We start from the raw sequence: 14,898 nt of genomic DNA on the forward strand, positions 1-14,898 counted from the left end.
ATACAATTCATTAACTTCGTGAGTACTTTTGAAAGAGTGAGTGCTTTAAAACCATATCACCCAATACTTGGATGATTGACCAATATTATACACCCCAGATCAAGTTATATTTTAAGTTATTACATTTGTGGTTATTTTATAATGAATTAAAACAAAATTACTCATCATATCTTTTTGTCATCTGTTATAATTTCTTCTGGGATGTTACATACGTAACTAAGTAATATTTCAGATTTATCATTTCACTCTTATTTCTCATTCTATTAAGCTCAATTATTCTTTGTATAATCAGATTACAATACTCATGAATTTCATTTAAGAATAATGAAAGGAGTACACCAGCCATATGTTTTTAGAATAACTGGAAAAGAGCTGGGCAGATGTACAGCCCATTGCTCTCACTACCACCTCATCTCCTGAGTTTGCTGAGCCTCTAGTAGTTGAGATTGTTTTCTGAAGCTTAGAAATAAAAGGAAAGAACATTTAAAAGAAAAGGACATTTTATGTAGCATGGCTCTGTGATTCACAAGTGTATTTTAAGCATATCCAGTTTATGCTACTCTGATCTGACCACGGGTTCTAGCTCAACTCCATGCATACCACCTCCTGCTCTGATAGAGAGCTACCTAAACTAGTCGAAGTTGCCCTGTTCAACACATTTCAGCTATCCAAATATCTCTTGTGATATCTCCAGCATCCTGAGGCCTAACTTGATGTACATGTTTTCTATGTGATACAAACCTATTGCACCAAAGACTCCAAACAGGTATATAGAGGCTGATATTGCAGGATCTGTGTCAGTGAACAAAAGATCATTGTTCATGTTATGAACCTCTCTGAGGAGAGCAGTTGTTCTAGTGCTTAAAGGAAGGGAGGGAAGGGTGGCTTTGATTTTTGTTATGATTCATGAGTTGTTCCCATTCATGGTTGCAATGGGGGTCTCTGTGTGAACTTAGGATACTGTATAAACTAGTGCCAAGGAAGGGCAACCAGAACTGAGGCAAATTCTTTATGACTTTACAACTATCAAAAGTCAAAGAAAAAAAATACATTCTCAGATTCTATAGTCTTGTATTTTAGATAGATAATCTGTTTTTGAGCTATAATAAAGCACACGAGCATGAGTTAAAAAAAAAACTAGGATAGTTTGTGAAAAATCAGTCAGAAGAATACAAAACAAAAGTCCTTAACATCTGTGAGTCAATAAATTATACAATATATACATATATATGTATATGAGGATATATATATATATATATATATATATATATATATTAGTTTTACACTTGGAAAATAGGGCAAGGGGACTATATAAATCATCACAAGAAATACGAATAAAAACTGTGAACCATACCAAGAATTACAATATGGAGAATTTGTTTTTAAATTAGCATAGTTTTTCACAAACTATCCTAGTTTTTTTTTTTAACTCGTGTGCTTGATTATGACATTTTAGACATACTTTGACATTTTTTCCTCGTCAACTGCTACCTTGCTTGCTTCGGCTGGCCACTCTTTCCCTGGTAGCCTTCTTTTTGCCTTTGTATCACATGCATCCCCTTACCTCTATGCTCAACTCAAGGTATCCTCTTCCTCTATCATTGTGTACTTTTAGTTAATGTTGTGCACCAACGCTGAAGTGCATGGTGCCTGTGTATGGTGTATGAGAGGGACAGAAAGATTGATCCATAGACAGAGAGAGATAGAGACAGAGAGAAAGAGACAAAGACACACACAGAAACACACACACAGAGACAGATAGGTGAGACAGACAGAGAGAGTCAGAGACAGAGAGACAAAGGTACAGACACACAGAGACTGATAGACTAAGATATAGACAGAAAAACATAGACAGATATGGACAGATAGACACAGAGACAGAAATAAACAGACAGAGAGAGCGAATCATATATAGAAGTCCTATTTGTCTTTCTGACTTCAGCTTATTTCACTTAACATATTTTTAGTCCATTAATTTTTCTGAAAAGATTGCGATTTTACTTTTCTTTGTGGCTAAGTTAAAATCCCATTGGGTATTTCTAGCTCACTTTAATTATCTGTCATGCATTTGTAACATACTTTAATTGCCCATTCATCTGTTGGTGGCCACCCAGGCTGCTTCTATTTACCAGCTATTGTAAATAATGAAGCAACAAGCAGATCATATCTAATTTGAAGCAACTCTCTGAAAGGAAATGTTATCCTTGAAGCCCAAGTCCAATAATTCAAAGAGAGTGAGCAGTAGTGGTATACGCTAGCTATATATGTTTAGCAGTCTGTTAATAAAGGTTAAAATCCTTAAAAAGTCGGTGGCCCTAGTTACTGCCAGTGAGTAACAAGAAGCTACTCTTCACCCTATATGCAGTCATAACCACATATGGCGGCTCTGCCCAGAGCAAACATCACTCTTCTCTGGGTTGATGAAGCCTGGTGAACTTCTATTTCTCTTGTCCTATGCTGTCAGGTTGCAGAACTTAATTTTAAATATTTAAAAACGAGTGAGAGCTAGTCACCATGTGACTCGGGCCATTATGTCTTTCTCTAAGAATCTCAGAACATTGATTTTCAGTTGGAAGTAGTAATGCTGAAATCCTAGAACTAGATAATCAAGCCAAGGAGAAGGGAAGGCGGGAAGGAGAGAGGGAGGGAGAAAGGGAGGGAGGAAGGGAAGGAGGGGAGAAGGGAGGAAGGGAAGGAGGGGAGAAGGGAGGAAGGGAAGGAGGAAGGAAACAGTGGTGATAAAGGTCTAGATTACAAAACCCAGAACTTGATGCATTTTATCCCTTGTCTTATTTTATATCCTGTGTTTACCTATTTTTAGATCTGCAATATACAAATCTTTTGGATTTTCAGTATTTGATTACTTTGGGACATGTGTACCGATTCTTGGAAAAACGTGTCTATTTGCATTACATCATTTTCCATTACACTTGAGCCTTAAGTAAACAGCATTCCAGTGAGCGAGGGTAGTATATGCAGGATGAACTGGGCATGTCGGCACATATCTATATTCCCAGTCCTGGGGAGGATAAGTGGAGATATGATGAATTCAAGGGTAGTTTTTGTTCTTCAGGGCTGTGGCCACTCAGAGGTTGTCAAGTAACAGTGCATGGCCCGTGCACACAATGGCTACACTATTTGGCCTCAGTGGATTAGGACAGAAAGGTTGAGGGAGCGAGGAGGGTATATAGAAGAAGTTGGAGAGGAAGGAATAGGAGATAAACTTGATCAAAATGCATTGTTTAATTGTTTAAAAATTTACAAGGATAAATTAAGAATAGGAAAATAAACCATATAATGTATGAAAATGAGCAATTTCACATCTATAGCTCTCATGGGCCGATCTGAATTTGAAACCCTATTGTATATTGTTTTTAAGATCCTAAGCATTTTGCAGATTTAAAAAAAATTAAATGTCTTTATATTATTTTCTTTGTAGCTTTAAGAGTCTAAAAATAAAATATTTTTAAAGCTCATTTATGGGTATCACACATGAAGATAAATTTAGAAAATTAAAATTATTTTAGTATTCTACAAGGCATGTTAGCAACTCCTTTTGTAAATTTGATTGCTGAATTAAAAAGGAGTCATAAATTTTGAATGTAGTATAGTTTGAGATGTATCGACCTTGTGTTTTGAATTATTTTAAAGTTTCCATCTTTGGGTCTTTGCAGAAAGTGTGGATTATGGGCCAGTATTTGTGCAAGAACCTGATGATGTCATTTTTCCAACTGATTCCGATGAAAAGAAGGTAGCCCTGAATTGTGAAGTTCGTGGCAACCCGTCTCCTACTTACAGGTAAAAATTATGCATTGGTTTTCTTCTTTTCAAAGTATTTTATTAATTTATTCTTTTATATATTACATCCTGACCACAGATTCCCCTCCCTCCCTCTGCCCCTACATTCTTCACACCTCCTTGCCTCTTCTCTTCCCATCCAAGCCTCCTACATCTCCCTTCAGAAAAGGATAGGCTTCCCAGTGTTATTAACCAAACATGTTATATCAAGGTGCAATGATATTCAGTACATATCCTCAAATTAAGAATGAATGCGGCAACTTAGAAGAATCCCCCAAACAGGCAAAAGTGTCAGAAGCAACCTCTATTCCCTCTGTTAGGAGTCCCATAAAGCACCAAGCTACACAAGCATAACATATATAAAGGGCCATGTAGGCGCTCTGATTGTTATTCCAGTATCTGTGAACCCCTGTGAGCCCCGGTTGGTTGATTCTATGGGTTTTCTTGTGGTTCCTTACAGTCTTTCCTCCCATTCTTCAACAGGATTCCCAGACTTTGCCTAATGTTTGCCTTTGAGTCTCAGCATCTGTTTCCATTAGTTGTTGGATGAAGCCTCTCTAATGATAATTGGGTTAGGCATTAATTTTCATTGACATTTGTGGGTTATTTTTTTTTTTTTTTGAAAGTATGGTTTGGTTCTACTCTAGGTCTCTGGGCCATCTGGCCTCTGGTTTCTGGTCTTTCAGGTAGTGTCAGGGTTAGGCCCCTTCTCATGGCATAGATCTCAAGCTGGACCAGGCTTTGTTTGGCCACTCCCACAATTTTTATGCCATTACCCCAGCATATCATGCTGGCAGGACAAATTGTAAGTCAAAGATTTGTGGCTGGGTTGGTGTCTCAACTCCTCCACTGGAAGTCTTACCTGGTTATGTGAGATGGCTGGTTCAGGCTTTGTATTCCTCATTATTAGGAGTCTTAGTTAGGGTCCCTCTCATAGAATCCTGGGAGTTTCCATTGAACTAGGTTTCTATCTTGCCCTAGAGTTGCCTTCCCTCCACCCCAATTCCAGTTGTCTCTGAAGTCAAGCCAGTGCTGCATAGTGAGACCTGCCATATATGCAAGACATATCATATTCTTTCAAGTAATATAATATATTTATCTTGTAATATTTTTCTTAGATGGCTTCGGAATGGAACAGAAATCGATCTGGAGAGTGACTATCGTTACAGTCTTATAGATGGCACCTTCATCATCAGCAATCCAAGTGAACTCAGGGACTCTGGGCTATACCAGTGCTTAGCCACCAACACGTTTGGAAGTATTCTCAGTCGAGAAGCCACGTTGCAGTTTGCCTGTGAGTACAATAAGATTATTTTACCTCAGTTACAAAACTTAAGAGTGAAAATATGTTAAACTATAAGTCAGAATTAAAACTAGAGAAACCACAAATTTCTTCTGAGGGTCTATTCCACATTCCTGGTATACTTGCTAGCTCCCAAATAAACTCTATGAAGTATTCTTTTTTTTTTTTTTTTTTCTTTTTTCTGAGCAGGTCTGCTCGGTTTGCTTGATGAGTAGACACACCAAGGCTGTGTATTCTGCAATATACAATTCTCAAAACAAGTTTTAGTATCAAGATAATTTTTTTAGAGGGCTGACATTTTATTAAAGATGTTGGTTCTAACAACTTTTCTCTTTTTTTCCCTTTTTAAAAATTGGTTATAACATTTACATTTCAAATTTTATCCCCTTACCCCATTCCGCCCACCACCCAGGAACCCCTTATCCCATCCCCCCTCCTTTTGCTTCTATGAGGGTGTGATTTTCCTGTTCCTATGATGCTGCTTCCGTTAACATAAACTGTCTCCTAAATTTCTAAATCCTTCCCTTTGTGTTACTAAATCACCTTTCTTTTTTCCTTTTTTCTTTTTTCTTTTTTTCTTTTTTTTCATCTTTTTTTTTTAATTGGGTATTATATTTACATTTCAGATTTTATCCCTTACCCCACTTCCTCCCACCACCCAGAAACCTCCTATTCCATTCCCCCTCCTGATGCTTCTATGAGGCTGTGCCCCCACCTACTCCCTCCCCACCCGCACATCCCCCCCCCCTCTGTATTTGTTTTTCATGGGACCAAGAATCTCCTCTCCCACCTATGTCCTACAAGGCCATCCTCCCCTACATATACTGCTGGAGCCATGGGTCCCTCCCTATGTGCTCCCAGGCTGGTGGTTTAGACCCTGGAGGGCTCTGGTTGGCTGGTATTCTACAAAGTATTCTTGAGCATTAAAATGTCGTTCATGAAAGCAGATGGTTTTTACCAGACATCCTTTACCCGCTTGTATCCTTTTCTGTGCATTTTAACTGCTATTTCCTACAGTCTATTAAAGCAAGTAATAGCACATTTCAGAACCTCTGCATGTATTAAAAACCAAGAAAATATTATGAAACAGTAATGCTTCAGATGGTGACTGTAACTCCATACTGATTTTGATTAGATGACTCTCTCTCTCTCTCTCTCTCTCTCTCTCTCTCTCTCTCTCTCTCTCTCTCACTCACACACCCACACACACACACACACACACACTTACGCAGCTAATATGTCACTGCACTTCATTCAATGGCATTGTATACATGACTTGTCTTTTCTAAGATCACATCACCTGAAGAAGGTGAAGCTGTCTTGATTAGTGCAACCGTGCCACATGATATTTACACAATGACAAGATCATCCAGTACTGCCAGTTACTGAATGTAGCCCATGGGAGAGTGAGACATTGTCTTATAGACACCCTAATATAAATATATGTAATGTTCATCATATGTACTATTAACCAAATGCATAGATCCTTGAAATAATATGGAATTCCTTCATTGATGGGGAAAGCTTACACTAAATTGAAAAGAGTCTACCATGTGAGAACTTTAATATTATTTTATAGTAAGTAATCCTATTTGAATTTAAATTCTTGAGGATTACAATCAGCAAAAATTGAAAGGGGTTGAAGAATTTTTGAATTAATACATATAACTATATTCATTATATCAGTTATCAAAAATGATTTTAAGTTAATTTGAACTGAGAAATAAAGTAATTGATTCTGCTCCCTAGCATCTTCCTTGTGTCATTTCTAAAATTAACCTGAGATAGAGACACCCTCTTATAGAAGTGAGAAGAGGAAGAAAAGACTAAACAGTTGGAAACACACTCAGTGGGAAGACTGTTAGCAAGATCCTAGGAAAATCAAAATCCTTTTTTTTTTTAAATGTCAATTTGGCTGATTTCAGAATGATATGTCTAGAAATTTAAAAGAAACAAAACCTGTACCATGAAAACTCTATTTTTATGTTATAGAATAATTTGTGGCCAGCCATGTGATCATAAAAGGTTTTTGTATTTATGATAACCAAGTAGCTCATGAAATCAAACAGATAACCTCCCCTGCCACCCTTCTATTGAATAAAATGGTAATTTTGAGATAGATACAACATGACATTTTTTAAAAATGATAGCTCTAATTTGACTTTGGGTCTTTCTTGAATACTGCAGTTGCATTATAATCTAAATAATCTTTAATTCTGACCTTAGTAACTACTGCACTGTAATTAATTTTTTACAATTATATAAGGTAGCACAAGTAAATTGTAATAAAAAAATGAAGTATGGAATCAGCACATTTCTTCTTTCTTCAAAGGAAAAAGTTATTTAATTTTCCTTGTGCATGTTTAAGAACCATTGGGGCTTATAAAACTTTTCTCATGAGAATAGTGTTACTTACTGCCTTGTCTATAGTTAGGATCCAGAAGGCTAAATGTTTCAAGTGAGGGTGAGATTGCAAAAATAGCTCCTTCTGTCATCAGCTAACAACACCACAGGTTCTAGCTTCTGAAGACACAAGTGGATGAGGACATTGATGTTGGTTCCTTTTACCAGCAATGAATTAAACAAAATGGAGGAAGAAAGGAAGGAAGAAAGGAAGGAAGGAAGGAAGGAAGAAAGGAAGGAAGGAAGGAAGGAAGGGAGGAAGGGAGGGAGAAGCTATATCTAATGTATTTAAAATTAACTGAAATTTAAAGTCTTCTGAACTTTTCTATTTACTTTTGAATAACATATTTATATAATAATTGTTCCAAATTGTTTTATTGGTATGCTTATTTGAACCTCCTCCAAATGTGACTTAACCTGGCTTGAGATATAAGATTTCTGATCATCAAGAAAAGGATACATATGCAAATCCTCATAAAATGCCCTGCACATCAGATGGACATTAGCATGGTCCAAGAAATCTCATAATCATTGTGGTTGGAGAAAATACTTCCTGAGATTCCCAGTGGCCAAATCAGATAGATAGATAGATAGATAGATAGATAGATAGATAGATAGATAGAACATTGCACTCCAGAAGAAACTGTTGTTCTTGATATTTTCATAATATTTCACATCAGAAGTCTGTACTGCAATCTCAGCACCATCCCACAAGAATCGGCAGCAAATTTAATCAGTCTGACATAAGGCCTAATCTATCCTGTAAAGATAGTCGTGAAGTAATTTATTTAACTTACTGATATATTTACATACAGAAATATAATTAGAATATTCTAAGTACCAGCTAATATCTTTGAGTTGCTGACTGAAGAGAGACATTTCTTCTAACCTGTCCCACACAGGCACATGTTAACATTCTATTCATGAAAATTTTCACACTAACTTTTTTGCAAAGCAATAGCTACAAATACATCTCAGCCCAGTTAATGTTAATACTTTTAGTTTATCATTAATAAATATCTAGCTCACAGGGCTACAGTAAAAATTAATGAGGGTGAGAAATTTATATTTTACAACGTGTTTTCAAGTTTAGAGAGGGGGTTATAAATAAACACAACACTGATACATTCTTTCTGGTAGTGACCCTTAGTGATTATCAAGAAGATGATACTTGAAAAAATATATTTTCTTCCTGGAATCTATGTTCATCATGAGGATGATTTCTTTACATAGTAGAATGATCTTTCCTCAGTGACAAGTGAGAACATATCATATCAAAGATTGCCACTCTGTTAGCTTAGTGACACCTGGATGAGAATTTAAATGGATAACGTAACTTTTCAATATCCTAAACCCAAAGTTCATCGCAGTCTCTCCAGAGTTGGTAATTTTTTCTTTTTAGAAATAATTCATGCCAGTAAGTCAAACAGAAAATGAATCAAGAGTAAAATCTCCTCATGCTGTCTCCAGCTTCAGAATATATCTTTATATGCAATCCTTGGTAAATTGATAGTTCATATCTAAATTTGAACATATTGCTTTTCAGGGCATTTAGATGATTTAGATCCAAAATATTCTATTCGTTTTCCTTGAAGCAGCTGATTAAAATAACCTCCTTAACTTTTGAGAGATTTTATGACTTGTAGACTTTATATCTAAGCCCTTTAATTTAACCTTTCATTTTCATATAAAACTCAAAAATTACCTCTCTGCGGTTTTCATAACTTTTTTTCTCTAAAGTAAAATTAACCTTAGACTTTAAAACCACATTTTACTAGTTTTCAACATCTAATGAAATTATTTGAATAATCAGTAACTCCACAGTATAGCCTAAGCTTATTTCATTAGTGTATGAGGCTTTGACCATAATAACTTTATTAATTTATTTTAATATTAATCTGAATGAAAGAATGGCATTAACCTGAATGAGTTCAATAGTTGTAAAAATATTAGATTTTGGTTATAAAATAAATTAAGGCTTTTTATAATTGTATCTTCCATACACAAAGCAAGAACTCTCTTTATCTATCTATCTATCTATCTATCTATCTATCTATCTATCTATCTATCTATCTATCTACACACACACACACAGACAGACACACACACACACATATATGATCACAAAGCTGACTGTGTGTCCTTTATCTTCAGATTCTAGGGTCTTGTTAACACTGCTGACTTCAGAGCAAAGGCAGCTCTGGGAAAAACAAAACAGGGGTTGGGGGTGGGGTGGGGGGGGACTGACAGTTCCTGGGCTAAAGTGGTATCCTGTTTTTAAAGATACATGCAACAGTTGGGGACCCCTGTGGAAGAGTTAGGGGGAGGATTAAAAGAATGGAAGTGGATAGCAAACCCTTCCATTCCAAAAGAAGGAAGGAAGACTAACACTGTCAACTAACCTGGAACTCTGGGAACTCCCAGAGACTGACCGACCAACAAGAGAGCAAGCACAGCCGGGTGTGAGGCTCTAGGCACATATGTAACAGACCTTGTTTGGCCGCTGTGGGAGAGGATGTGTCTAATCTTGTAGAGACTTGATGCCCCAGGGGGAATATTGGGGAGGCACTTTCTCAAGGGCCAAGGGGAAAAAGGATCAGGGAAGAACTCTGCAAGGGGGAATTGGGAGGGGGAACATTTGGGTTGTAAATAAAATAATTATTAATACAAAAATTGAAAATAAAATTAGTTAAGCTATCTTTCAAAAATAAGCAGAAATTAGGCTTTAGTTCTTTGAAAAGGAGTCATTTGAAAAGGATCCCAGCATTGGGAAGGTGCAAGCAGGAAGACTGGAAGCTCAAGGTCATCAGCTATGTAGCTCAGTCCAAGGTTGGCTGAGCTTCATAAGACTGTGGTACAGAACAAAATAAAACACACACACACAGACACACACACACACACACACACACACACGTCCTTCATTCCCTCTGCCTCTCATGATCTATGATCTATTTTGTGGAATAATTTGAGTATTATTGGTATTAGTTCTTCTTTTCAGGTCTGGTAGAATTCTGCATTAAAACCATCTGGCCCTGGGCTTTTCTTTGGTGTGGGGGGAGAGGGGTTGGGAGGTTTTAAATAATGGCCTCTATTCCCTTAGGGGCTTGGGGATTGTTTAGATAGTTTACCTGCTCTTGATTTAATTTTGGTATGTAATATCTGTCTAGAAAACCATCCATTTCATTTAGATCTTTCAATTTGTCACATACAGGGTTTTGTACTAAGACCTGTTTTTTGTTTGTTTGTTTGTTTGTTTGTTTTTATTTCTTCAGTCAGTTTCTGTTGTTCTGTCTCCCTTCATTTCTGAGTTTGTTCATTTGGATACTGTCTCTGTGCAGTTAGTTAGTTTAGCTAAGGGTTTGTCTATCCTGTTGAAGTTTTTCAAAGAACCTGTTCTTGATTTTGTTGATTCTTCGTTTTGTTCTCTTTGTTTCTAATTGGTTGATTTATGCCTGGAGTTTGACTATTTCCCAACATCTACTTCTCTTGGATGTGTTTGCGTCTTTTTATTCTAGAGATATTAGTTATGCAGGTAAGTTGTTAGTATGAGATCTCTTCTTTGTGAATTTTTTCTCTCAGTACTGCTTTCATTGTGTCTCATAAGTTTGACTATGTTGTGACTTTATTTTCTTGAATTATATAGTCTTTAATTTCTTTCTTTATTTCTTCTCTGACTAAATTATCATTGAGTACAGAGTTCTTCAGTTTCCTTGAGTATGTGAGCTTTCTGTTGTTTCTGTTATTGTTGAAATCTAGCCTTAGTCCATGGTGATCTGATAGAATGCAAAGGGTTATTTTAATCTTCTTGTATCTATTGTGAATTGTTTTGTATATGATTATATGTTCAATTTTGAAGAAGTTTTTGTGAAGTGCTAAGAAGAAGGTGTATTATTTTCTTTTGAGTGAAATAGTCTGTAGGTATCTGTTAAATCCATATAGTTCATAACTTCTCTTAGTTTCATTGTGTCTCTGTTTAGTTTCTGTTTCAATGATCTGTCCATTGGTGAGAGTAGGGAGTTGAATTTCCCACTATTATTTTGTGAGGTTCAATGTGTGTTTTGAGCTTTAGTACAGTATCTTTTATGAATGTGGGTGCCCTTATATTTGGAGCATGGATGTTCAGAATTGAGACTTCATCTTGATGAATTATTCCATGTATGAGTATCATGTGTCTTTCCCCAACTCTTTTGATTACTTTTCATTGATTTTTTTATTTTATCAGATATTGTAATAGAAGTAATAGTTTACTTCTTGGGACTGTTTGCTTGGAAAATATTATTTCCTGCCTTTTACTCTAAGGTAGTATCTATTATTGTTGCTGAGGTGTGTTTCTTGCTGCTGCAGAATTATAGATCATATTTATGTATCCAGTCGGTTAGCCTGTGTCTTTTTATTGGGGAATTAACTTTATTGATATTGAGAGATATTAATGACCAATGATAGCTAGTTCCTGTTATTTTGTTGTTGGATTATGTATACATGATTCTCTTCTTTTGGGTTTGTTGTGATATGATTGATTTCTTGTGTTTTCTTGGGAGTGGGTATCCTTCTTGTGTTACAGTTTTCCTTCTAGTATCCTCTATAGGGCTGGATTAGTAGAAATTTATTGTTTAAATTTGTTTTTGTCATGGAATATCTTGGTTCTTCTATCTATGATAATTGAGAGTTTTGCTGGGAATAGCAGTCTCTGCTGGCATCCCTGGTCTCTTAGGATCTCCAAGACCACTGTCCAGGATCTGCTGGCTTTTAGACTCTCTATAGAGATGTCAGGTGTAATTCTGATAGGTCTGCCTTCATATGTTACTCGGCCCTTTTCCCTTACTGCTTTTTATGGTTTTTCTTTGTACTGTACATTTAGTGTTTTGATTATTATGAGGGGGAAGGATTTTCTTTTCTGCTACAATTCATTTGGTGTTCTGTAGCCTTCTTGTATTTTTATGGCCATCACATTTTTTAGGTTAGGGACTTTTTTTTCTGTGATTTTGTTGAAGATGTTTTCTGTTCGTTTGTACTGGGACTCTTCATCTGCTTCTATTCCTATTTTTCTTAGGTTTAGTCTTTTCATTGTGTCCCAAATGTCCTGGATTTTTTGGTTTATGAACTTTTTACACTTTGCATTTTCTTTGCCAGCTGTATCAGTATCTTCTGTGGTATCTTTTATACCTGAGATTCTCTCTTCCATATCTTGTATTCAGTTAGAGATGCTTGCATCTGTATTTCCTGTTCTTTTCTTATGTTTTCAATCTCCACAGTTGCCTTCATATTGTTTTTTCTTTTCTTTTTTTTCTTGGATATTTTGTTAATTTACATTTCAAATGTTATTCCCTTCAACAGTTTCCTCTCCAAAAACCTCCTCTTCATCCCCCTCCCCCCTGCTTCTATGAGGGTGTTCTCCTACCCATCCATTCACTCCTGCTTTTTTGTCTTGGCATTACTTTACACTGGGGCATCAAGCCTTCACAGGATCAAGGGCCTCTCCTCCCATTGATGCCCAACAAGGTGATCCTTTGGGTACATATGCAGCTGGAGCCATGGGTCACTCCATGTGTACTGTTTGGTTGGTGGCTTAGTCCTTGGGAACTCTGAGGGGACTGGTTGGTTGATATTGTTGTTCTTCCTATGGGGTTGCAAACCCCTTTAGCTCCTTCAGTCCTTTCTCTAACTCCTCCATTGGGGACCCTGTGCTCAGTCCAATGGTTGGCTGTGAGCATATACTTCTCTATTTGTCAGGCTCTGGCAAAGCCTATCAGGAGACAGCCATATCAGGCTCCTGTCAGCAAGCACTTCTTGGCATCCACAATAATGTCTGTGTTTGGTGTCTGTTTATGGGATGGATTCCCAGGTGGGGCAGTCTCTGGATGGCCTTTTCTTCAGTCTCTGCTTCACACTTTACCTCTGTATTTTCTCCCATGAGTATTTTGTTCCCCCTTCTAATAAGGACTAAAGCATCCACAATTTGATCTTCCTTCTTCTTGAGCTTCATGTGGTCTATGAATTGTATCTTGTGCATTCTGAGATTTTGGGCTAATATCCACTTATTAGTAAGTGCATACAGAGAACATTAACACCAACAGCTTTCCTCTGATGTTTTATTCCAATAAACTAAGCAGTAATTTATTTCAATAAGCTAAACTTTGTTTTATAATGAGAATATAACAATTGTTTTATTACTATGCATGTTAAATACAAATTGCCCTAATTGTAAGGGAGATATAATTTAGATGCAAAATTCTTTTCTCCACAGGTTCATCTATTTTGGGCCAGGCTGGGTGGCACTATTTTTAGAGGTTGTAGCACCTCTGGGAGGTTACTCGGGCAAGTCTTGATTGTAGCCCAGTACAATTCTACCTTTATCTATCCACTTTTTTTCCTGGCTGCCAATAGGATTTAACTCTCACATGCCTATATGCACAAGCCACTTCCAATACTACAAATTTTCTATTGTGATTTGTTCCCTCCCCCTATATGATGAGCAAAATAAACATTCCTCCCATTAAGTTGATTACTATTCAGATATTTGTTTCCATTGATAAGAATAGTGAGGTCATTTCTTGGACTAGCCCAGTCATGTTCTTCACAGGTCTTCTGAACTGGTTTGCAGAAAAATGTTTGAAGAATTTCCAGTGGTAGACTAGAATAGTCCTACAGTGCTATAGGTAGCAGTTAAGGAATCATTCTGGTTAGCATGAGAAGAACCAGAATGAGGACAAAAATGTGGATGGTAAAAACTGCTCACAGGGAACAAGGCCCTCATGAGGAACTAAACTAGATGCTTCTCCTATTATAGTCTAGCATAATAGCTGGCTGCCTTCTGGACATGTCCCAAAAACTTGAATGAGGATGCATCGAAAAGCAGTAGAAAATTTGTTTGCTAGAAAAGAATTGTAGACATTAAAGCTGTGGCATAATTATTGCACATTACATTTTTTTTTCCGGATTTGCAGTGAGTGGAATACTTGAAGTAAAACAGAAATATATAAAACACAAACGTTGGCAGGGAAGAGGTACATGTGAAGGTGAGAACATGGTGGATGCAGACGTGTTTCTCGTTATTAAAGTGATTAGCACCAGTTATGAGAAATCATCAACTTTTCAGGAGAACAGGAGGAAATGTACCTTGAGGGTAAAAGGTTGCTCAGGACAAGCACCATCAAGCATAGCTGAAAAACATTACCTTAGGCTGTCAGGCTTGGGATCTACATTGGCAACTGTTTTGCAACATTCTGCCATAAAGACATGAAGGGATAGCTAGAGCTCTATTCTCTTGAAACCAGTTTACATCTTAAGCTATTAGTATAATGTGGCTAGTTTTGCAGGTATATAGAGTGCCAGAGTAAAAGGGAGTTGGGAATTTGCACCAAGGCTTCAGAGACCCAAAGATGGGAAATATCTAC

At 36.8% G+C, this 14,898-nt stretch overlaps 1 protein-coding gene across 1 annotated transcript in view; it reads left to right on the forward strand.

Annotated features, from left to right (window-relative positions):
* Nucleotides 1–14,898, forward strand: part of Cntn5 (contactin 5) — a 1,035,258-nt gene that overhangs the window by 648,384 nt on the left and 371,976 nt on the right. The window contains exons 5-6 of the mRNA XM_076926087.1: nucleotides 3,675–3,798; nucleotides 4,917–5,092. Of these exons, the coding sequence (XP_076782202.1) occupies nucleotides 3,675–3,798; nucleotides 4,917–5,092 (300 nt within the window). The remainder of the gene's footprint in view (nucleotides 1–3,674; nucleotides 3,799–4,916; nucleotides 5,093–14,898) is intronic.

This window comes from Arvicanthis niloticus, chromosome 27, assembly GCF_011762505.2.
Source record: "Arvicanthis niloticus isolate mArvNil1 chromosome 27, mArvNil1.pat.X, whole genome shotgun sequence".
Lineage (NCBI taxonomy): Eukaryota > Metazoa > Chordata > Mammalia > Rodentia > Muridae > Arvicanthis > Arvicanthis niloticus.